A 24030-nucleotide genomic window follows, 5' to 3' on the forward strand; every position below is an offset into this window, starting at 1 on the left:
TGACGGAAGCGTTTATATTCTACTCATGATCAGAGCTTCCGTTGCTCCAGACTGTATGACAGAAGCATTTATATTATACTCATGATCAGAGCTTCCGTTGCTCCAGACTGTATGACAGAAGCATTTATGTTATACTCATGATCAGAGCTTCCGTTGCTCCAGACTGTATGACAGAAGCATTTATATTATACTCGTGATCAGAGCTTCCGTTGCTCCAGACTGTACGACGGAAGCATTTATATTATACTCATGATCAGAGCTTCCGTTGCTCCAGACTGTATGACAGAAGCATTTTTATTTTACTCATGATCAGAGCTTCCGTTGCTCCAGACTGTATGACAGAAGCATTTATATTTTACTCGTGATCAGAGCTTCCGTTGCTCCAGACTGTATGACAGAAGCATTTATATTATACTCATGATCAGAGCTTCCGTTGCTCCAGACTGTATGACAGAAGCATTTATATTTTACTCATGATCAGAGCTTCAGTTGCTCCAGACTGTATGATAGAAGCATTTATATTTAATCATGATCAGAGCTTCCGTTGCTCGAGACTGTATGATAGAAGCATTTATATTTAATCATGATCAGAGCTTCCGTTGCTCCAGACTGTATGACGGAAGCATTTATATTTTACTCATGATCAGAGCTTCCGTTGCTCCATACTGTACGACGGTAGCATTTATATTTTACTCATGATCAGAGCTTCCGTTGCTCCAGACTGTACGACGGAAGCATTTATATTTTACTCATGATCAGAGCTTCAGTTGCTCCAGACTGTACGACGGAAGCATTTATATTTTACTCATGATCAGAGCTTCCGTTGCTCCAGACTGTATGACAGAAGCATTTATATTTTACTCATGATCAGAGCTTCCGTTGCTCCAGACTGTATGACAGAAGCATTTATATTTTACTCATGATCAGAGCTTCCGTTGAGCCAGACTGTATGACAGAAGCATTTATATTTTACTCATGATCAGAGCTTCCGTTGCTCCAGACTGTATGACAGAAGCATTTATATTATACTCATGATCAGAGCTTCAGTTGCTCCAGACTGTATGATAGAAGCATTTATATTTAATCATGATCAGAGCTTCCGTTGCTCCAGACTGTATGATAGAAGCATTTATATTTAATCATGTTCAGAGCTTCCGTTGCTCCAGACTGTATGACGGAAGCATTTATATTTTCCTCGTGATCAGAGCTTCCGTTGCTCCAGACTGTATGACGGAAGCGTTTATATTCTACTCATGATCAGAGCTTCCGTTGCTCCAGACTGTATGACAGAAGCATTTATATTATACTCATGATCAGAGCTTCCGTTGCTCCAGACTGTATGACAGAAGCATTTATATTTTACTCATGAGCAGAGCTTCCTTTGCTCCAGACTGTATGACGGAAGCGTTTATATTCTACTCATGATCAGAGCTTCCGTTGCTCCAGACTGTATGACAGAAGCATTTATATTATACTCATGATCAGAGCTTCCGTTGCTCCAGACTGTATGACAGAAGCATTTATGTTATACTCATGATCAGAGCTTCCGTTGCTCCAGACTGTATGACAGAAGCATTTATATTATACTCATGATCAGAGCTTCCGTTGCTCCAGACTGTATGACAGAAGCATTTATATTTTACTCATGATCAGAGCTTCAGTTGCTCCAGACTGTATGATAGAAGCATTTATATTTAATCATGATCAGAGCTTCCGTTGCTCGAGACTGTATGATAGAAGCATTTATATTTAATCATGATCAGAGCTTCCGTTGCTCCAGACTGTATGACGGAAGCATTTATATTTTACTCATGATCAGAGCTTCCGTTGCTCCATACTGTACGACGGAAGCATTTATATTTTACTCATGATCAGAGCTTCCGTTGCTCCAGACTGTACGACGGAAGCATTTATATTTTACTCATGATCAGAGCTTCAGTTGCTCCAGACTGTACGACGGAAGCATTTATATTTTACTCATGATCAGAGCTTCAGTTGCTCCAGACTGTATGATAGAAGCATTTATTTTTAATCATGATCAGAGCTTCAGTTGCTCCAGACTGTATGATAGAAGCATTTATATTTGACTCATGATCAGAGCTTCAGTTGCTCCAGACTGTATGATAGAAGCATTTATATTTAATCATGATCAGAGCTTCCGTTGCTCCAGACTGTATGACGGAAGCATTTATATTTTACTCATGATCAGAGCTTCCGTTGCTCCATACTGTACGACGGAAGCATTTATATTTTACTCATGATCAGAGCTTCCGTTGCTCCAGACTGTACGATGGAAGCATTTATATTTTACTCATGATCAGAGCTTCAGTTGCTCCAGACTGTACGACGGAAGCATTTATATTTTACTCATGATCAGAGCTTCAGTTGCTCCAGACTGTACGATAGAAGCATTTATATTTAATCATGATCAGAGCTTCCGTTACTCCAGACTGTAAGACGGAAGCATTTATATTATACTCATGATCAGAGCTTCCGTTGCTCCAGACTGTACGACGGAAGCATTTATATTATACTCATGATCAGAGCTTCAGTTGCTCCAGACTGTATGATAGAAGCATTTATATTTAATCATGATCAGAGCTTCAGTTGCTCCAGATTGTATGATAGAAGCATTTATATTTAATCATGATCAGAGCTTCCGTTGCTCCAGACTGTATGACGGAAGCATTTATATTTTACTCATGATCAGAGCTTCCGTTGCTCCATACTGTAAGACGGAAGCATTTATATTTTACTCATGATCAGAGCTTCCGTTGCTCCAGACTGTACGACGGAAGCATTTATATTTTACTCATGATCAGAGCTTCAGTTGCTCCAGACTGTACGACGGAAGCATTTATATTATACTCATGATCAGAGCTTCCGTTGCTCCAGAGTGTACGACGGAAGCATTTATATTTTACTCATGATCAGAGCTTCCGTTGCTCCAGACTGTATGACAGAAGCATTTATATTTTACTCATGATCAGAGCTTCCGTTGCTCCAGACTGTATGACAGAAGCATTTATATTATACTCATGATCAGAGCTTCCGTTGCTCCAGACTGTATGACAGAAGCATTTATATTATAATGATCAGAGCTTCCGGTGCTCCAGACTGTATGGCAGAAGCATTTATATTATACTCATGATCAGAGCTTCCGTTGCTCCAGACTGTATGACAGAAGCATTTATATTTTACTCATGATCAGAGCTTCCGTTGCTCCAGACTGTACGACGGAAGCATTTACATTATACTCATGATCAGAGCTTCCGTTGCTCCAGACTGTATGATAGAAGCATTTATATTTTACTCATGATCAGAGCTTCAGTTGCTCCAGACTGTATGATAGAAGCTTTTATATTTAATCATGATCAGAGCTTCAGTTGCTCCAGACTGTATGATAGAAGCATTTATATTTAATCATGATCAGAGCTTCCGTTGCTCCAGACTGTATGACGGAAGCATTTATATTTTACTCATGATCAGAGCTTCCGTTGCTCCAGACTGTATGACGGAAGCATTTATATTATACTCATGATCAGAGCTTCCGTTGCTCCAGACTGTACGACGGAAGCATTTATATTTTACTCATGATCAGAGCTTCCGTTGCTCCAGACTGTACGACGGAAGCATTTATATTTTACTCATGATCAGAGCTTCTGTTGCTCCAGACTGTATGACAGAAGCATTTATATTATACTCATGATCAGAGCTTCCGTTGCTCCAGACTGTACGACGGAAGCATTTATATTTTACTCATGATCAGAGCTTCCGTTGCTCCAGACTGTATGACAGAAGCATTTATATTTTACTCATGATCAGAGCTTCCGTTGCTCCAGACTGTATGATAGAAGCATTTATATTTAATCATGACCAGAGCTTCCTCTCTCCCTCCAGGCCATAGAGTCTAACCTGGTGCGTAGGTCTGACCTGTCTGTCTGTCTGTCTGTCTGTCTGTCTGACCTGTCTGTCTGTCTGACCTGTCTGTCTGTCTGTTTGTCTGTCTCTCTCCCTCCAGGCCATAGAGTCTAACCTGGTGCGTAGGTCAGCGGGGGGTCTGACCTACATCGCGGAGTGGAAGGGGGGCCTCCTGGAGCATAAGATGGGTCACCTGGCCTGCTTCGCGGGCGGGATGATCGCTTTGGGGGCGGACGGGGCCCCTGCAGCCCCCCCGGGGGGGGCGGACGGGGCCCCTCGGGACGCCACGGGGAGACACATGGAGCTGGCGGCCGAAATCACACGCACCTGCCACGAGAGCTACGCCAGGACGGGTATGTCTAACCACGAAAATGACATAATATTTAAATGCTACTAACGCACGCCGAGATGTCGTGCGTTTTAAAAGCTATCATAGGTGCCGTTCATTTAGCGGTTTATCCAATGTTACAATATAAATATGTTACAATGTTACAATATGAATAATATGAAAAGGTGACAATCCTTCTGTCTCTCTCCCTGCCTGTCTCTCTCTCTCCCTGCCTGTCTGTCTGTCTGTCTGTCTGTCTGTCTGTCTGTCTGTCTGTCTGCCTGCCTGCCTGCCTGCCTGCCTGCCTGCCTGCCTGCCTGTCTGTCTCTCTCCCTGTCTGTCTGCCTGCCTGTCTCTCTCTCTCCCTGCCTGTCTGTCTGCCTGCCTGCCTGCCTGTCTCTCTCTCTCCCTGCCTGCCTGCCTGTCTCCCTGCCTGCCTGTCTCTCTCTCTCTCTCTCTCTCTCTCCCTCCCTGTCTGTCTGTCTGTCTGTCTGTCTGTCTGTCTGTCTGTCTGTCTGTCTGTCTGTCTGTCTGTCTGTCTGTCTGTCTGTCTCTCTGTCTCTCTCTCTCTCTCCCTGCCTGCCTGCCTGTCTCTCTCCCTGCCTGCCTGCCTGTCTCTCTCCCTGCCTGTCTCTCTCTCTCCCTGCCTGTCTCCCTGCCTGCCTGTCTGTCTCTCAGCGTTGAAGCTGGGTCCCGAGGCGTTTCGGTTCGACGGCGGTGTCGAGGCGGTCGCTACTCGCCAGAACGAGAAATACTACATCCTGCGTCCCGAAGTCATCGAGACGTACCTGTACCTCTGGAGGCTGACCCACGACCCCAAGTACAGGGACTGGGGCTGGGAGGCCGTTATGGTAACTGTTACACCTTAAATACCCTAATGGTAACTATTACACCTTAAATACACCTTTACCTGTACCTCTGGAGGCTGACCCACGACCCCAAGTACAGGGACTGGGGCTGGGAGGCCGTTATGGTAACTGTTACACCTTAAATACCCTAATGGTAACTATTACACCTTAAATACACCTTTACCTGTACCTCTGGAGGCTGACCCACGACCCCAAATACAGGGACTGGGGCTGGGAGGCCGTTATGGTAACTATTACACCTTAACCCATTTTGGGTGGGAACCCCTTTTGGTGTTAGCATTGTGTTATGCTTTAGCTATTGAAAAATAGCAGATCTACAAGCTCACGAGTTTGTAGAAAAAAAGAACAAAATCGCGGAAAATAACCGAGCCCGAGGCTCGGCCCGGCCCGACTATTTAGGGTAGGGCCGGGCCCGATGTGAACTCTATGTAGGACTAATGACGGGTCGAACCCGGGACTAATGACCCGTCTGAATGACATACGGTCCACAGAAATGTCAATATGTGAACGTAAATATGAGATATAGAATAATGTGTGTGTGTGTGTGTGTGTGTGTGTGTGTGTGTGTGCAGGCGTTGGAGCAGCATTGCCGCGTGGAGGCAGGGTTTAGCGGTGTCAGAGACGTTTACGCTTCGACACCCAATCGCGACGATGTTCAGCAGAGCTTCTTCCTGTCCGAGACCCTGAAGTAAGTCAACTACAATACCCAGAATGCACACGTACACACACACACACACACACACGCGCACACACACGCACGCGCGCACACACACACACACACACACACACACACACACACACACACACACACACACACACACACACACACACACACACACACACACACACGAAGAAGAATGTCTGGATGGATTGTATTAAAGGCTAAAATCAACAAAGAGAAGTCTTGCATAAGTTTCAGCTCCCTCTAAGTGCTTCAGTAAGGAAAGGAAAGTTACCATGTTTACCCACATGGTAACTGGACTAAGGAAAGGAAACGTGCTATGTTTACCCAGGGTAACTGGACTAAGGAAAGGAAAGGTACCATGTTTACCCAGGGTAACTGGACTAAGGAAAGGAAAGGTACTATGTTTACCCAGGGTAACTGGACTAAGGAAAGGAAAGGTACTATGTTTACCCACATGGTAACTGGACTAAGGAAAGGAAACGTGCTATGTTTACCCACATGGTAACTGGACTAAGGAAAGGAAAGGTACTATGTTTACCCAGGGTAACTGGACTAAGGAAAGGAAAGGTACTATGTTTACCCACATGGTAACTGGACTAAGGAAAGGAAAGGTACTATGTTTACCCACATGGTAACTGGACTAAGGAAAGGAAAGGTACTATGTTTACCCAGGGTAACTGGACTAAGGAAAGGAAAGGTACTATGTTTACCCAGGGTAACTGGACTAAGGAAAGGAAAGGTACCATGTTTACCCAGGGTAACTGGACTAAGGAAAGGAAAGGTACTATGTTTACCCAGGGTAACTGGACTAAGGAAAGGAAAGGTACTATGTTTACCCAGGGTAACTGGACTAAGGAAAGGAAAGGTACCATGTTTACCCAGGGTAACTGGACTAAGGAAAGGAAAGGTACTATGTTTACCCAGGGTAACTGGACTAAGGAAAGGAAAGGTACTATGTTTACCCAGGGTAACTGGACTAAGGAAAGGAAAGGTACCATGTTTACCCAGGGTAACTGGACTAAGGAAAGGAAAGGTACTATGTTTACCCAGGGTAACTGGACTAAGGAAAGGAAAGGTACTATGTTTACCCACAGGGTAACTGGACTAAGCTCAAGAACTTGTTTACAGCCAGGCCCTGCTCATAGAACATTTCATGGTAGAGGTTCAATGCCTTGCTCAAAGGGCACTTCAGCGGTGGTAATTTTATCAAGACCGCTCCGCAAACCGTTCGGCCACTGCTGCCCGCTAAGTACACGTTGTGTTAAGCCAGTCTGGTGTTTTAACCCATTCAGGCCTGACGTCGAAATAAAGAAAAAAGTCTTCTAAATCTAAATCATGACAATTTTCTGAAAGATTTGAGGCACATTTTAACGATTTTTTCAAAAATAGCAGACCTACAAGTTCATAGTGCGGCACTCGGTGCCGCGCTATGAGCTTGTAGATCTGCTATTTTTTAATGGCTAAAGTATAACAATGTACAGTATGTAACACCAAAATGGGTTAAGCATTATGGTATACTGTAAAAAAAGAGAAAAAGGTGTGTTTATTATTAGTGTCCAACGTGTCGGCCTTTCGGCCTTCTTCAGGGAATACACGAGCCATATGACAATAATAATAATAATAATAATACACAAAGCCATATGACAAACACACACTTATAGTCAGGGCTGCACACAGTGCGCATGCGTCGTCAAAAAGCATTCTGCGCTGTCAATCAAGCGCCGGGAAGCGCTTCTGCGTACCAACAGCTGGGGCCGCCCAGAATGATTATCATGGCCAGAATAATTATAGTACATTCTGTGGCGAGAGCATTTCCCACTGACTGCCACTCAAAGTAGCTATACTACTGGCCAATCACAGCACGTCTTGCACAAGTGCACTGGCCATTGTGGCCAATCACAGCGCGTCCTTATACTCAAACGAGGGAGGATTCCATGCTGGCTCAGTGTGCTGGGAGGAGGAGGAGGAGGAGGACAGGAGTTTACTACTGAGAGAACCTGACAAATCGGCTTCACCGTTTCAGATGTGGAGCGAACTAAAAAGTAAAAGTTGTAACAGGGCATGCTGTGGATGCTTTTATTTGCACTCTCTTCCCATTGGCCGCTGTGCTTGTGTTTGTTTCCCGGGTGCCGGAGCAGCGTTGTTGCTGGTGTGCGATGCCGTCTCTCAGCCTATAGGCACCGGGCCGGCCACCGACATTTCACGGGTACAGGTTTTTGGGAAGGAGTGCAAAGCATTTTCGGACCGGCACCTCTGCTGCACAACATGAAGCTCATCAACATGACGACAGCGCGTCCCGACATACTGTCCCTTATTATCGACATACTGTCCCTTATTATCGTATGGTGTTTATTTTGCACCGAGGAGCCACGTGTGTCTGACTGTAAATAAATAAATAAATACAGCGACTGTGTGTAGTGGCCCCACGGCTCTTCCCCGTGACCGCGCGTCTAAAATATGAACGCTTCTAAAGACTTTCAGCCAGTGTCTAAATCCGACCAGCGCGACCGCCCTCACCATTGTTGTTGTTGGTAGAGGAGGAGTATTTTGTAACAGATTACTTCTTGTTTTCCAGGTACTTACTGTGTATTTAATGAGTATTATGTAACAGATTACTTCTTGTGTTCCAGGTATTTGTACCTGCTGTTCTCGGACGACGACCACATCCCGTTTGACCACTGGGTGTTCAACACTGAGGCCCACCCCCTGCCAATCATCAGGAAGCCACACCCCCCGACCCCAAACCCCGCCTCCTAACCCCACCCCCTGCCAATCATCAGGAAGCCACACCCCCCGACCCCTAACCCCGCCTCCTAACCCCACCCCCTGCCAATCATCAGGAGGCCACACCCCCCGACCCCTAAAGTCACGCCCCTAACCCCACCCCCTGCCAATCATCAGGAGGCCAGACCCCTAACCCCACCCCCTGCCAGTCATCAAGATAGACCCGCCCACCTCTTTCCCCACCCTAATTAACATATGTTAATTAACACATGTTAATTAGCATATCTTAACCACTTAAACCTGCTCTGCCCTTTGAGTTACCCATGTGATTATGTAGCAGCCAATGAAACGGCTCCATCCTAGCAGCCAATGAAATTGCTCCATCCTAGCAGCCAATGAAACTGTTCCGTCTACTCACGTGACTGCACTGTAGCAGCCAATGGAATTGCTCTCAGTCACATGACCTTAGGCTTACCGTCTGTCTGTCATAATTATTACCCTAAACTATTTACAAACTAAATACAAACCGGTTGGTAGTGCCCCCATGTGGCGGGAGTTGGGTTACCCACAATGCACCGAGGTGGGTGTGCCCCCCCTTTTGGCCCCTCCTCCAGTTTCAGGTTTGTTCGTTTTTTGTAATCATCTTTTTGACCTAAATTTATCACAAGCAACGACCAGTGAAGGACCCCAGGAGCCCTCAAACCCAGTACCGTGCGGTCCACTGTCCCCGAAGGGCCCCTGAGAGCCAACGGCCCCTTCATGGGCCCTTACATGGGCCCCTGGCTGGGGCCCCTATGAGCCCTTACATGGGCCCCTACATGGGCCCTTACATGGGCCCCTGGCTGGGGCCCCTACATGGGCCCTCACATGGGCCCATGGCTGGGGCCCCTACATGGTTCGTGTGAAAGCTCACCTTCCCCACATTTAGTCTTAGGCTTTTTTAAGAGGCGTGGCTTACACAGCCGTCAATCATGTGACACGATGTTGTTGTTCGTAATTTCGTATGCGTCGATGTGTTATGAATGTTAATTTATTCAACGGCAATCAATCAATGAATGACTGACTGACTTAGGACACGATGGAACGTTTGGGAGACAAAGTTGTAAACGACGCCGTTACCGTTTAGCGCTAGGATCGTTTTGTGTCGTCCAATCAGGTTATAGCGCCACACACAGGCGCGCGTCGGTACCAAATTAGCGTGGGGTGGGGGGAGGGCAACGATCCTCTGAATGTAACCATCCAATGTGAAGAGAGAATCATTTGTTTGTTTTTGTTTTTTTTTCTATATATAAACTTGTGTACGTATTTTTTTTGGTAAAGTACTCAAAATGTTTTTCTGGCATATTTTCCGACTTATCGGAAAGAAAGATAGATGTGTGGTTGCGACACGGTAGAGCGCAAAGGCCAGTTTATCCTGAACGACTAAAGTGGCGTCAGAACGCTGTTTCAAACGTATCGTTATAGCGCCACCTGGTGGGTGGTTCTATCGCCACCTGGTGTGTGGTTGTAGCGCCACCTGGTGTGTGGTTGTAGCGCAACCTGGTGTGTGGTTGTAGCGCCACCTGGTGGGTGGCTGTATCGCCACCTGTATGTAGGGTCGCGCCGGTCACGCAAAGCATCAACTGGTCTTTTAGCACGGTTAGCTTTGGAAAGTGTTAACGTCCATACGCACCGGGAGCGTTTTTGGGGGTTTTTTGCGATTAATTGTTGTTAATCTAAACTGCTGTTTGCGTCACGAGTACCTCGCACACGGAGCGCCGTTTATTCGCGCCGTTACCGCCGTGTAAATGACCTTTAGCGTTAGCATTGGGAGTGCTAGCGTTAGCATTGGGAGTGCCAGTGTTAGCATTGGGAGTGCCAGCGTTAGCATTGGGAGTACCAGCGTTAGGGTTGGGAGTGCTAGCGTTAGCATTGAGGGTGCTAGCATTAGCATTGGGAGTGCTGGCGTTAGCATTTAGAGTGCTACCGTTAGCGTTGTGTTAAAGCAGATTGTTGCTATGGAAACATCCCTGTTGCTATGGAAACATCCCTGTTGCTATGGGGACATCCATGTTGCTATGGAAACATCCCTGTTGCTATGGAAACATCCCTGTTGCTATGGAAACATCCCTGTTGCTATGGAAACATCCCTGTTGCTATGGAAACATCCCTGTTGCTATGGAAACATCCCTGTTGCTATGGGGACATCCATGTTGCTATGGGGACATCCATGTTGCTATGGAAACATCCCTGTTGCTATGGAAACATCCCTGTTGCTATGGGGACATCCATGTTGCTATGGGGACATCCATGTTGCTATGGGGACATCCCTGTTGCTATGGAAACATCCCTGTTGCTATGGAAACATCCCTGTTGCTATGGAAACATCCCTGTTGCTATGGAAACATCCCTGTTGCTATGGGGACATCCCTGTTGCTATGGGGACATCCATGTTGCTATGGAAACATCCCTGTTGCTATGGAAACATCCCTGTTGCTATGGAAACATCCCTGTTGCTATGGGGACATCCTGCTGTTAAAGCACGAACTTTGAGCCAAAATGTTTGTCTAAAATATAATTGTGTTTAATGATCTGTCGTCGTTACAATGTGTTTTTCTATTCTGTGAAACATCTGAATTTAAACTTTAAATGGATTTAGAGTTTAAATGGATTCAAAGATTAAATGGATTTAGAGTTTAAATGGATTTAGAGTTTAAATGGATTTAGAGTTTAAATGGATTCAAAGATTAAATGTATGAAACCAAACTGCAGAAATGTAACTGTAAGAAAGAATTGCTGATAATCACTACATTATTAGATATTATTATATATTATTATTATTATATCCATTATATGATTGATAATGCTAATCATTCCATTATTATTATTATTATTATTATAATATCCATTAATATGATTGATAATGCTAATCATTATATTATTATATTATTATTATTATTATTATTATTATAATATCCATTAATATGATTGATAATGCTAATCATTCTATTATATTATTATTATAGTATTAATATGATTAATAATGCTAATCATTCCATTGCACATAGATTGTTTTTGTTGCAACATCTACATTTTGTGGGGATTTTATTAAATTTTCTTTTCTTTCTTTTGTTTTAGTTATTTTTGAAAAGGAAACCAATGTAAATATTCCATTTATATATAAACAAATAGATCTTTATGAACTTAATGGGTTACAATGAGATTAATGAGCAGGAAGATTTTTAATAAACTATATTTGTTACACTTCTATTGTGAATAAAACAATCTTTTAATTATGTCTCCAGTTGGTTTCTATTTAACTCTCCGTTATCTAGTGGCGGCAAGGAAGGAGTAGGAGTTAACCCAATTAGACCCGAGTTAAAAACATTCACTTTGAAAGAATATATATTCAAAGATTTGCGCCACATTTTACGATTTTTCAAAAATGGCAGACCTACAAGCTCGTAGGGCGCCACTCGGTGGCGCGCTATGAGCTTGTAGGTCTGCTATTTGGACGGGGTTCCCGACCAAATACAGCATTCTCCACATGCAGACCGCGGCCATCTAGGGGCAGCAGTGGACGAACGGTTTTGTGGAGCGGTCTTGATATCGGAAGGTCGCTATAGTTCGTATCCTCGGTCCGACCGGCACGTTAAAATTACCACCGCTGAAGTTCCCTTTGAGCAAGGCATTGAACCTCTACCATGAAATGTTCTATGAGCAGGGCCTGGCTGTAAACAAGTTCTTGAGCTTAGTCCAGTTACCCTGTGGGTAAACATAGTACCTTTCCTTTCCTTAGTCCAGTTTTACCCTGGGTAAACATAGTACCTTTCCTTTCCTTAGTCCAGTTACCCTGGGTAAACATAGTACCTTTCCTTTCCTTAGTCCAGTTACCCTGGGTAAACAAACATAGTACCTTTCCTTTCCTTAGTCCAGTTTTACCCTGGGTAAACATAGTACCTTTCCTTTCCTTAGTCCAGTTACCCTGGGTAAACATAGTACCTTTCCTTTCCTTAGTCCAGTTCCCCTGGGTAAACATAGTACCTTTCCTTTCCTTAGTCCAGTTACCCTGGGTAAACATGGTACCTTTCCTTTCCTTAGTCCAGTTACCCTGGGTAAACATAGTACCTTTCCTTTCCTTAGTCCAGTTACCCTGGGTAAACATAGTACCTTTCCTTTCCTTAGTCCAGTTTTACCCTGGGTAAACATAGTACCTTTCCTTTCCTTAGTCCAGTTACCCTGGGTAAACATAGTACCTTTCCTTTCTTTAGTCCAGTTCCCCTGGGTAAACATAGTACCTTTCCTTTCCTTAGTCCAGTTCCCCTGGGTAAACATGGTACCTTTCCTTTCCTTAGTCCAGTTACCCTGGGTAAACATGGTACCTTTCCTTTCCTTAGTCCAGTTACCCTGGGTAAACAACTAAACATAGTACCTTTCCTTTCCTTAGTCCAGTTACCCTGGGTAAACATTGTCTGACAGGGTCTCAATTTGAACCCTGATGCCTGTCAGTCACAATGTGGGACAGACAGGGTCTCAATTTGAACCCTGATGCCTGTCAGTCACAATGTGGGACAGACAGGGTCTCAATTTGAACCCTGATGCCTGTCAGTCACAATGTGGGACAGACAGGGTCTCAATGTGAACACTGATGCCTGTCAGTCACAATGTGGGACAGACAGGGTCTCAATGTGAACACTGATGCCTGTCAGTCACAATGTGGGACAGGGTCTCAATGAGGGACTTTGCCATAAATCTGGTCAGCCTACTGCACATGTTAACAGAGCTGCTAAATAAATCGGAGGTGTTTTTGTAGCTATTTAAATAATATTGAGGAGAAAATACTGCTATTTCCTCCAACAAATTTGTCTCAAAACAGCTACTTATACCCGGTTTAACGATGTAATCTCTGTACCAACAGAGTCTCTGTCCAACAGTATGTTTCCCAGAGGTTATTTTCTCAAGGCAATAAATCTCCTTTGAATTGAATGCGGCACGCGTGCGTGCACAGATGAAACATTCATACCAGGTGGTACTACAGTACTGATTAATAACAGTAGTACTGTATACAGCAGGGATACTCAAATAGATTTACCTGTGGGCCACATTACAAAAATGGCAAGGGGCCAGGGGCCAGTAGATAAAATTACGACATTAACTACATAGAAGTGTCCATTTGTATGTCTCTAAATGTTTTGATGAATTGAACAATGTGGACCCTGTTGTAAACAAGTGTAATGCTTAATTGGGTCGTCCACTCACAGTTAACAGTCTTTGTATTGAGTTTGTGCTTGAAATGTACTGTAATTCTACAAACTGTTAATAAATATTTCAATCAATCAATCAAAAAGACTGTTAACTGTGAGTGGACGACACCATGAAGCATTACACTTGTTTACAAGAGGGTCAACCTTGATCAAAACATTTAGAGACGTACAAATAGACACTTCTATAATTATACTCAAAGAACAGAACAGGAATATATTCCAAATATAAGTAATGCACCCAACCTGGTGGTCAGTAACAATGTGTTTGATTCTGTCCAATAGGAAGTCAGGTCAATGCTAGTGCGATGCTGCCCTCTAGTGTCATTTCTCTGTATACCTGCAAATATTGTCTTTCTCTGTTGATAAACGTTGTTAATCCTGGGTTGTTGTTTTTTAAATAAATGCCTTGGAGGCGTTTGTTTGTTTGTTTGTGTGTGTGTGTGTGTGTGTGTGTGTGTGTGTGTGTGTGTGTGTGTGTGTGTGTGTGTGTGTGTGTGTTCTTTGTGTTCGTGGTGTTGTTGTTCATTGCGCATGCGTGAAAGACGTCGATGCGGAAGTTGCCCCGGCAGTATGTGCGTGTAGTGTTTATGTTATTCTAACGGTAACGTTCGGTAGGTCCACAAGCTGTCGTTCTAACGGTAACGGTCGTTAATGGTCCACATGTCTCCTAAAATGTGTCAGATGGAGTCTGTATGGATGGCCATAAATGAACACATGACGTCAGTGGTGGGAGAGGACATCCTGTGTGTTTTGGAGAAACAGCAGCGTGACAACAAGGCTTGTTGTTGTGTGAGTGTGGTCAGAGTGTTTGTGTTGGAGCGCCTCAGTGCGGCCGCCGGGTGGATGTGCAAGCTCTTCCAGAGAGAGATGGAGACACTGGAAACTCTGCTGGACCATCAGTCAAAGCTGCTGGACATGGCTTTTAATGTGGACACACACCCTGCAGGTAACACACACACACACACACACACACACACACACACACACACACACACACACACATTTGCAACACTTTAATAATGGGATAAATCTAGAGTTGCATTGACATCCTTTTGATCCACCAGTCATTAAGACATGAGAATCCCTTGACTCCTGGCCCACGTAAAAGCATTGGTGAGTAAGTGATTTTAAGAACGAGGGTGATGTGCAGAGCTGTGATACATACGCTGTGATGGTTCCATTTGTACTAGTACACTCTCAGAGTTACAGACCTGTAAGGGTCCATTTGGGTCCATATGTTACACTCTCAGAGTTACAGACCTATAATGGGTCCATTTGGAACCCCCTCAAGGAACCATGAGGGTCCCTGGATCACACCTTTGAGAGCCACTGCTTTAAATAAATACATAACTAACTAACTCATCTGGACAGCTTGTTTACAAATGTTTGTAACAGGGTGAGATGGAGGCCTTTCAGGGCACTCAAGGTCGTCGTACAGGTTAAAAACAGTTGATACGAAAACACAGTTAAAAGCAAAACAAAACTAGGGCACAGCTTGCAGCAGAGGTCAGCCATAGGCCTGCCTAAACAGGGGGGTTTGGAGGTGAGTTTGGAATATGGTGATAAGAGTCCATGTTTCTGATGTCAGGGGGGAGGGACTTCCAAATGGTGGAGTGACGGGCTGGGAGGACTTTCAGGGTGATGGAGGAGGCAGACCTGAGAGGTGGGGATGTTGACGCGGACAAGGTCAGACAGGTATGGGGGGGGGAGGTTATGAATGGCCTTGAATGTATGGAGAAGGATCTTGAAATTGAAATGGACAGATGATTGGATGAGGAGACAGAGGACAGGGTGAGATGGAGGCAGATGATTGGATGAGGAGACAGAGGACAGGGTGAGATGGAGGCAGATGATTGGATGAGGAGACAGAGGACAGGGTGAGATGGAGGCAGATGATTGGATGAGGAGACAGAGGACAGGGTGAGATGGAGGCAGATGATTGGATGAGGAGACAGAGGACAGGGTGAGATGGAGGCAGATGATTGGATGAGGAGACAGAGGACAGGGTGAGATGGAGGCAGATGATTGGATGAGGAGACAGAGGACAGGGTGAGATGGAGGCAGATGACTGGATGAGGAGACCCCTGAAGGGAAAAGCCTAAAAGAAAATAATAAACTCAGCAACATTGTAACTGTAGAGCTTGAATGATCCTCTTTCAATCTGTGTAATAAAGATACCGTAGATGTTGCGAGCTTCTTCCTGTCGAGACATTCGGTGCCGTGATATTCTCTTCTAAGTGTTGGAGTTTGTTGTATTTTTAGTAACGGGTCGTGCTGCCTCCTGCATAATGTGCAGATTAGAAAACGGGGCGTACGGGTGGTACGCAGGGCGTTGAGTAATATTATATTATTAAAACATTAGGGTCGATCAGTGACTTCCATATTATTAAAATATTATTGTATTAAAACATTAGGATGTATCATTGTTGTGTTAACAGGGTCCAGCCCACCAGTGAAGATGATTGGTCCACACACAGACCCAGTGAAGCTGATTGGTCCAGACGCAGACCCAGTGAAGCTGATTGGTCCAGACGCAGACAGGAGTGTTTCTATTAAACAGGAACGTGAAGATCATCACGCCAGCAGTACGTTTATGTATTGATGTTCTATCGTAGATAAATCTAAAATAAAGCCGTTTTATTCATGTATTTATTTATGTATTGATGTTCTATCGTAGATAAATCTAAAATAAAGCCGTTGTCCTATAGACATTCTATTTCTAATCTTTCTTTTGAGATATTTCATGTTCACAAAGTCCTGGCAGAACATATTCTGTTGCTCTTGAAAGATTAGTCAGAATGACATGTGTTCTCCGTTCACCCATTAGTACAACTAAATACCATGGAGTTTAAATGAGTCTGTAACTAAAACACTCCGTACCGTGGAGTTTAACTACACAACATTTAGATAAGACTCAGCATCTTTAACGGTTCACTCTCGTTTATCTGTTGTCTAGAATCCCTGCACCGGCCCGTCAGCAAAGAAGTGGTTTCCCCTGAAGAGGAGAGGAGGTCCAGTCTGGACCAACAGGAACCTGAAGAGGAGAAGAGGTCCAGTCTGGACCAACAGGAACCTGAAGAGGAGAGGAGGTCCAGTCTGGACCAACAGGAACCTCCACACATTAAAGAGGAACAGGAGGCGCTGCTTGACAGACCACATGAGGCTGACGGGTCAACGTTGACAGTACTAGCAGTAGCAGAACTAGCAGTGAAAAGTGAAGATGATGCTGATGAAAACAGAGACACAGCTCAACACATGAAAACACAAGCCGATGCAGAGGACTGTGAAACATCACAACCAACCCTCCCGTCTTCACACTGTTCTGAATCTGACACTGACGACAGTGACGAGTGGGAGGAGACTAGCGAAGACCAGTCGGTTGTACACACGCCGACATCACAGCGCGCACGACTCACGGAAGGACGAACTCCGTCCGCGAGCGACGAGACACCACGGGACGTGGAGTCGTCAAAAGAGACCAACTCCACAAGGAGTCGTAGTTTGAAGCTCTGCGTGTGCAACGTTTGTGGCAAGAGCTTTAATCGAACGGACAATCTGAAAACACACATGAGGATCCACACCGGAGAGAAACCCTTCAGTTGTTCAGTTTGCAGCAAGAGCTTTACCCTTAAACAAAATCTCAAAACGCACATGGGAATTCATAAAAGTGAGAAACAGTTTTGTTGCGCGATTTGTTTCAAAAGCTTCACTCGGAATGCACAGCTGAAAAAGCACAGAACGGAAAAACACACTGGTGAGAACCTGTCTCGAACCAGAACCTCAGCCGCTGATGTTGGAACATCACAACCAACCAGAGAAGAACGGCTCCTCTGTTTACGTTCTTATGAATCTGACACTGTGGGCCGTGAAGAGCAGTCGGCTCTACACGCACTGCAATCACAACACGTTGACGGACAAACAACACGTTGTACGGTTTGTGGCAAAAGCTTCAAACGGACAGACAACCTGAAAATACACATGAGGACTCACTCGGGCGACCAACCCTTTAGTTGTGCAGTTTGTAGAAAAAGCTTTACGCTTAATCAAAATCTGAAAACACACATGAGGATTCACACAAATGAGAAACCCTTTAGCTGCGCAATTTGTGATAAAGGCTTTGCTCAAAAGATTAAGCTTAAAACACACATGAGCACCCATACAGGGGAAAGACCCTTTTGGTGTACAGTTTGCAGCAAAACCTTCAACCGAACTGAAAATCTCAAAACACACATGATGACTCATACAGGGGAGAAACCCTTCAGTTGTACAGTTTGTGACCAAAGCTTCCGTCACCGGGGTACTCTGACCAACCACACGAGGACTCACACAGGAGACAAACCATTTAGTTGCACCGTCTGCGGCCAACGCTTCAGTCGCTCTAAGAATCTGAAACTGCACGAGGATTCACACAATCAAGAAACCATGTAGTTGTACAGTTTGTGGTTAGAATATTCAAATGTGTCTTCCGTTTTTGGTTTCTTCCTGAAAGCTTGAAAGCCTTTGAGTCAAAAGTCCCGATCGAAAAGTCTGACTGATGTAAACATGGCAACCCGTCCCTAACCCAACATGGCAACCCGTCCCTAACCCAACATGGCAACCCGTCCCTAACCCAACATGGGAACCCTAATTCTAGAGCGTAGAATACGCACATCGACAGGCTGGGCTAAAGACCCCTAATCCTGACCAGATAATTCTCTGAAATACATGTATCTGATTATACTTCTCATTTGTTCTTCTGCTGCTGGTTTTGTTTTGTGGGTCGGGTTGTTGTTTGAGCAGAGTAATTTATAGATTTATTCTATTACATTTACACTCTGTGTGGACGAAATGACTGGGACATTTACAGTGCAGAGAATATCACCTGGCCAGAATATCTTTTATTATTACTTTTAGTATTTGGCTAATAGATTTCAGGAAATTAAAAATATGCATTTTTCAGGAAATAAAGAAAACCTTATATTTTTAAAACAAAGCAATGCTGCCTCATCAAAGTTGGTGTTGTAACTTTATATATTGTCAATTACTTCCATGAGAGGGAGAGAGGTGGTGGAGTTAGCTGCTTTATAGCAGACAGTTTGAGGGTCCAATGGAGTTAAGTGGTTTTGTCCAAAGCACTTTTTACTGTATACTTTCCATTGGTTCAATATTTTCAAAACAACACACATATGTGAAGGGTGTTCAATAGCACTGATATATGCCTCTGTGTGGAGTTTGCATGTTCTCCCCGTGTCCCCTAGGGTAGGTACCCTCACAAAAACATGCAGTAATCCTGGTCTCTAAACTGCCTCCCCCTGGCCAGCCGGGGCGCCTGATGGAGGGGAAAGGAACTGGTTGGAATAACGTGTTCCTTCCACGCACTACATCCAACCAGGGAAACTCCCCCCTGTCAGGTGTAAAGGAGCAACTTGGACACTCAGGCATGAAGGAAGCATGAGTTAAGTCCGTTGCTCTCCCCAGGTTGGCGGAGGGTGTGTAGAGCCCAGGATCACAGACAACAGTCGTAACCAACACCGCCGCCGACCCACAGGAGAATACCATCGCACAGTGGTATCAGACCAACCACAATCAGCCAACCCTCAAACCAAACCTTCGACCTAGAAGAACTCAAATATATTATACTATAATTAATAATAGTATATAATATAGACGTACGGCATACTATAGCGCGCCGTTTTTCATCATTTTTGAGGATTTGAAAAAATGAAAAAATGACAAAAACGATGGGTTATAGCCCATGTTTTTTTTAATTAAAAAAAAAAAAGTTAGCCTCGTTTCTCATCATTTTGGACCGTGGGCTATAGCCCATATCGTACGGCATACTATAGCGCGCAGTTTTTCATCATTTTTGAAGATTTGAAAAAAATGACGAAATGACAAAAACGATGGGTTATAGCCCATGTTTTTTGAAATTTTGAAAAAAAAAGTTAGCCTCGTTTCTCATCATTTTGGACCGTGGGCTATAGCCCATATCGTACGGCATACTATAGCGCGCAGTTTTTCATCATTTTTGAGGATTTGAAAAAAATTACGAAATGACAAAAATGATGGGTTATAGCCCATGTTTTTTGAAATTTTGAAAAAAAAAGTTAGCCTCGTTTCTCATCATTTTGGACCGTGGGCTATAGCCCATATCGTACGGCATACTATAGCTCGCAGTTTTTCATCATTTTTGAAGATTTGAAGAAAATGACGAAATGACAAAAACGATAGCCCATGTTTTTTGAAATTTTGAAAAAAAAAGTTATCCTCGTTTCTCATCATTTTGGACCATGGGCTATAGCCCATATCGTACGGCATACTATAGCGCGCCGTTTTTCATCATTTTTGAGGATTTGAAAAAAATGACGAAATGACAAAAACGATGGGTTATAGCCCATGTTTTTTGAAATTTTGGAAAAAAAAGTTAGCCTCGTTTCTCATCATTTTGGACCATGGGCTATAGCCCATATCGTACGGCATACTATAGCGCGCAGTTTTTCATCATTTTTGAAGATTTGAAAAAAATGACGAAATGACAAAAACGATGGGTTATAGCCCATGTTTTTTGAAATTTTGAAAAAAAAAGTTATCCTCGTTTCTCATCATTTTGGACCATGGGCTATAGCCCATATCGTACGGCATACTATAGCGTGCCGTTTTTCATCATTTTTGAGGATTTGAAAAAAATGGCGAAATGACAAAAACGATGGGTTATAGCCCATGTTTTTTTTAATTTTGAAAAAAAAAGTTAGCCTCGTTTCTCATCATTTTGGACCGTGGGCTATAGCCCATATCGTACGGCATACTATAGCGCGCAGTTTTTCATCATTTTTGAAGATTTGAAAAAATGACGAAATGACAAAAACGATGGGTTATAGCCCATGTTTTTTGAAATTTTGAAAAAAAAAGTTATCCTCGTTTCTCATCATTTTGGACCATGGGCTATAGCCCATATCGTACGGCATACTATAGCGCGCCGTTTTTCATCATTTTTGAGGATTTGAAAAAAATGACGAAATGACAAAAACGATGGGTTATAGCCCATGTTTTTTTAAATTTTGAAAAAAAAAGTTAGCCTCGTTTCTCATCATTTTGGACCGTGGGCTATAGCCCATATCGTACGGCATACTATAGCGCGCAGTTTTTCATCATTTTTGAAGATTTGAAAAAAATGACGAAATGACAAAAACGATGGGTTATAGCCCATGTTTTTTGAAATTTTGAAAAAAAAAGTTAGCCTCGTTTCTCATCATTTTGGACCGTGGGCTATAGCCCATATCGTACGGCATACTATAGCGCGCAGTTTTTCATCATTTTTGAAGATTTGAAAAAAATGACGAAATGACAAAAACGATGGGTTATAGCCCATGTTTTGAAATTTAAAAAAAAAAAGTTAGCCTCGTTTCTCATCATTTTGGACCGTGGGCTATAGCCCATATCGTACGGCATACTATAGCGCGCAGTTTTTCATCATTTTTGAGGATTTGAAAAAAATGACAAAATGACAAAAACGATGGGTTATAGCCCATGTTTTTTGAAATTTTGAAAAAAAAAGTTAGCCTCGTTTCTCATCATTTTGGACCGTGGGCTATAGCCCATACCGTACGGCATACTATAGCGCGCCGTTTTTCATCATTTTTGAGGATTTGAAAAAAATGAAAAAATGACAAAAACGATGGGTTATAGCCCATGTTTTTTGAAATTTTGAAAAAAAAAGTTATCCTCGTTTCTCATCATTTTGGACCATGGGCTATAGCCCATATCGTACGGCATACTATAGCGCGCCGTTTTTCATCATTTTTGAGGATTTGAAAAAAATGACGAAATGACAAAAACGATGGGTTATAGCCCATGTTTTTTGAAATTTTGAAAAAAAAAGTTAGCCTCGTTTCTCATCATTTTGGACCGTGGGCTATAGCCCATATCGTACGGCATACTATAGCGCGCAGTTTTTCATCATTTTTGAAGATTTGAAAAAAATGACGAAATGACAACAACGATGGGTTATAGCCCATGTTTTTTGAAATTTTGAAAAAAAAAGTTATCCTCGTTTCTCATCATTTTGGACCATGGGCTATAGCCCATATCGTACGGCATACTATAGCGCGCCGTTTTTCATCATTTTTGAGGATTTGAAAAAAATGACGAAATGACAAAAACGATGGGTTATAGCCCATGTTTTTTGAAATTTTGGAAAAAAAAGTTAGCCTCGTTTCTCATCATTTTGGACCATGGGCTATAGCCCATATCGTACGGCATACTATAGCGCGCAGTTTTTCATCATTTTTGAAGATTTGAAAAAAATGACGAAATGACAAAAACGATGGGTTATAGCCCATGTTTTTTGAAATTTTGAAAAAAAAGTTATCCTCGTTTCTCATCATTTTGGACCATGGGCTATAGCCCATATCGTACGGCATACTATAGCGCGCCGTTTTTAGCAGACAGTTTGAGGGTCCAATGGAGTTAAGTGGTTTTGTCCAAAGCACTTTTTACTGTATACTTTCCATTGGTTCAATATTTTCAAAACAACACACATATGTGAAGGGTGTTCAATAGCACTGATATATGCCTCTGTGTGGAGTTTGCATGTTCTCCCCGTGTCCCCTAGGGTAGGTACCCTCACAAAAACATGCAGTAATCCTGGTCTCTAAACTGCCTCCCCCTGGCCAGCCGGGGCGCCTGATGGAGGGGAAAGGAACTGGTTGGAATAACGTGTTCCTTCCACGCACTACATCCAACCAGGGAAACTCCCCCCTGTCAGGTGTAAAGGAGCAACTTGGACACTCAGGCATGAAGGAAGCATGAGTTAAGTCCGTTGCTCTCCCCAGGTTGGCGGAGGGTGTGTAGAGCCCAGGATCACAGACAACAGTCGTAACCAACACCGCCGCCGACCCACAGGAGAATACCATCGCACAGTGGTATCAGACCAACCACAATCAGCCAACCCTCAAACCAAACCTTCGACCTAGAAGAACTCAAATATATTATACTATAATTAATAATAGTATATAATATAGACGTACGGCATACTATAGCGCGCCGTTTTTCATCATTTTTGAGGATTTGAAAAAATGAAAAAATGACAAAAACGATGGGTTAAAGCCCATGTTTTTTTTAATTAAAAAAAAAAAAGTTAGCCTCGTTTCTCATCATTTTGGACCGTGGGCTATAGCCCATATCGTACGGCATACTATAGCGCGCAGTTTTTCATCATTTTTGAGGATTTGAAAAAAATTACGAAATGACAAAAATGATGGGTTATAGCCCATGTTTTTTGAAATTTTGAAAAAAAAAGTTAGCCTCGTTTCTCATCATTTTGGACCGTGGGCTATAGCCCATATCGTACGGCATACTATAGCTCGCAGTTTTTCATCATTTTTGAAGATTTGAAGAAAATGACGAAATGACAAAAACGATAGCCCATGTTTTTTGAAATTTTGAAAAAAAAAGTTATCCTCGTTTCTCATCATTTTGGACCATGGGCTATAGCCCATATCGTACGGCATACTATAGCGCGCCGTTTTTCATCATTTTTGAGGATTTGAAAAAAATGACGAAATGACAAAAACGATGGGTTATAGCCCATGTTTTTTGAAATTTTGGAAAAAAAAGTTAGCCTCGTTTCTCATCATTTTGGACCATGGGCTATAGCCCATATCGTACGGCATACTATAGCGCGCAGTTTTTCATCATTTTTGAAGATTTGAAAAAAATGACGAAATGACAAAAACGATGGGTTATAGCCCATGTTTTTTGAAATTTTGAAAAAAAAAGTTATCCTCGTTTCTCATCATTTTGGACCATGGGCTATAGCCCATATCGTACGGCATACTATAGCGTGCCGTTTTTCATCATTTTTGAGGATTTGAAAAAAATGGCGAAATGACAAAAACGATGGGTTATAGCCCATGTTTTTTTTAATTTTGAAAAAAAAAGTTAGCCTCGTTTCTCATCATTTTGGACCGTGGGCTATAGCCCATATCGTACGGCATACTATAGCGCGCAGTTTTTCATCATTTTTGAAGATTTGAAAAAATGACAAAATGACAAAAACGATGGGTTATAGCCCATGTTTTTTGAAATTTTGAAAAAAAAAGTTATCCTCGTTTCTCATCATTTTGGACCATGGGCTATAGCCCATATCGTACGGCATACTATAGCGCGCCGTTTTTCATCATTTTTGAGGATTTGAAAAAAATGACGAAATGACAAAAACGATGGGTTATAGCCCATGTTTTTTTAAATTTTGAAAAAAAAAGTTAGCCTCGTTTCTCATCA

At 43.1% G+C, this 24030-nt stretch overlaps 2 protein-coding genes and 1 long non-coding RNA gene across 3 annotated transcripts in view; 2 read left to right on the forward strand and 1 right to left on the reverse strand.

Moving 5' to 3' along the window:
• Positions 1-8729, forward strand: part of man1a1 (mannosidase, alpha, class 1A, member 1) — a 46833-nt gene extending 38104 nt beyond the window's left edge. Inside the window, exons 11-14 of the mRNA XM_080790915.1 lie at positions 4022-4274; positions 4928-5100; positions 5691-5806; positions 8434-8729. Coding sequence (XP_080647041.1) covers positions 4022-4274; positions 4928-5100; positions 5691-5806; positions 8434-8560 — 669 coding nt within the window. The 3' untranslated portion in view covers positions 8561-8729. The remainder of the gene's footprint in view (positions 1-4021; positions 4275-4927; positions 5101-5690; positions 5807-8433) is intronic.
• A 288-nt stretch (positions 8730-9017) lies between these two features.
• Positions 9018-11777, reverse strand: LOC308334261. Its single transcript, XR_013965872.1, has 3 exons — positions 10090-11777; positions 9358-9997; positions 9018-9310 (listed from the first exon to the last, which is right to left on the reverse strand). It is a non-coding gene; the product is annotated as an uncharacterized lncRNA (long non-coding RNA).
• Positions 11778-14484: 2707 nt separating this feature from the next.
• On the forward strand, positions 14485-18198 carry LOC308334734 (uncharacterized protein; the record flags this gene model as incomplete). The annotated part of the gene is made up of 4 exons (XM_080791537.1): positions 14485-14716; positions 16209-16355; positions 16727-17383; positions 17732-18198. 4 exons carry the CDS (start codon positions 14485-14487, stop codon positions 18196-18198), a joined length of 1503 nt encoding a protein of 500 aa, XP_080647663.1.
• Positions 18199-24030: the final 5832 nt, after the last annotated feature.

The sequence above is a fragment of the Protomyctophum bolini genome (genome assembly GCF_963924005.1).
Source record: "Protomyctophum bolini genome assembly, chromosome: 19".
Taxonomy (NCBI): Eukaryota; Metazoa; Chordata; class Actinopteri; order Myctophiformes; family Myctophidae; genus Protomyctophum; species Protomyctophum bolini.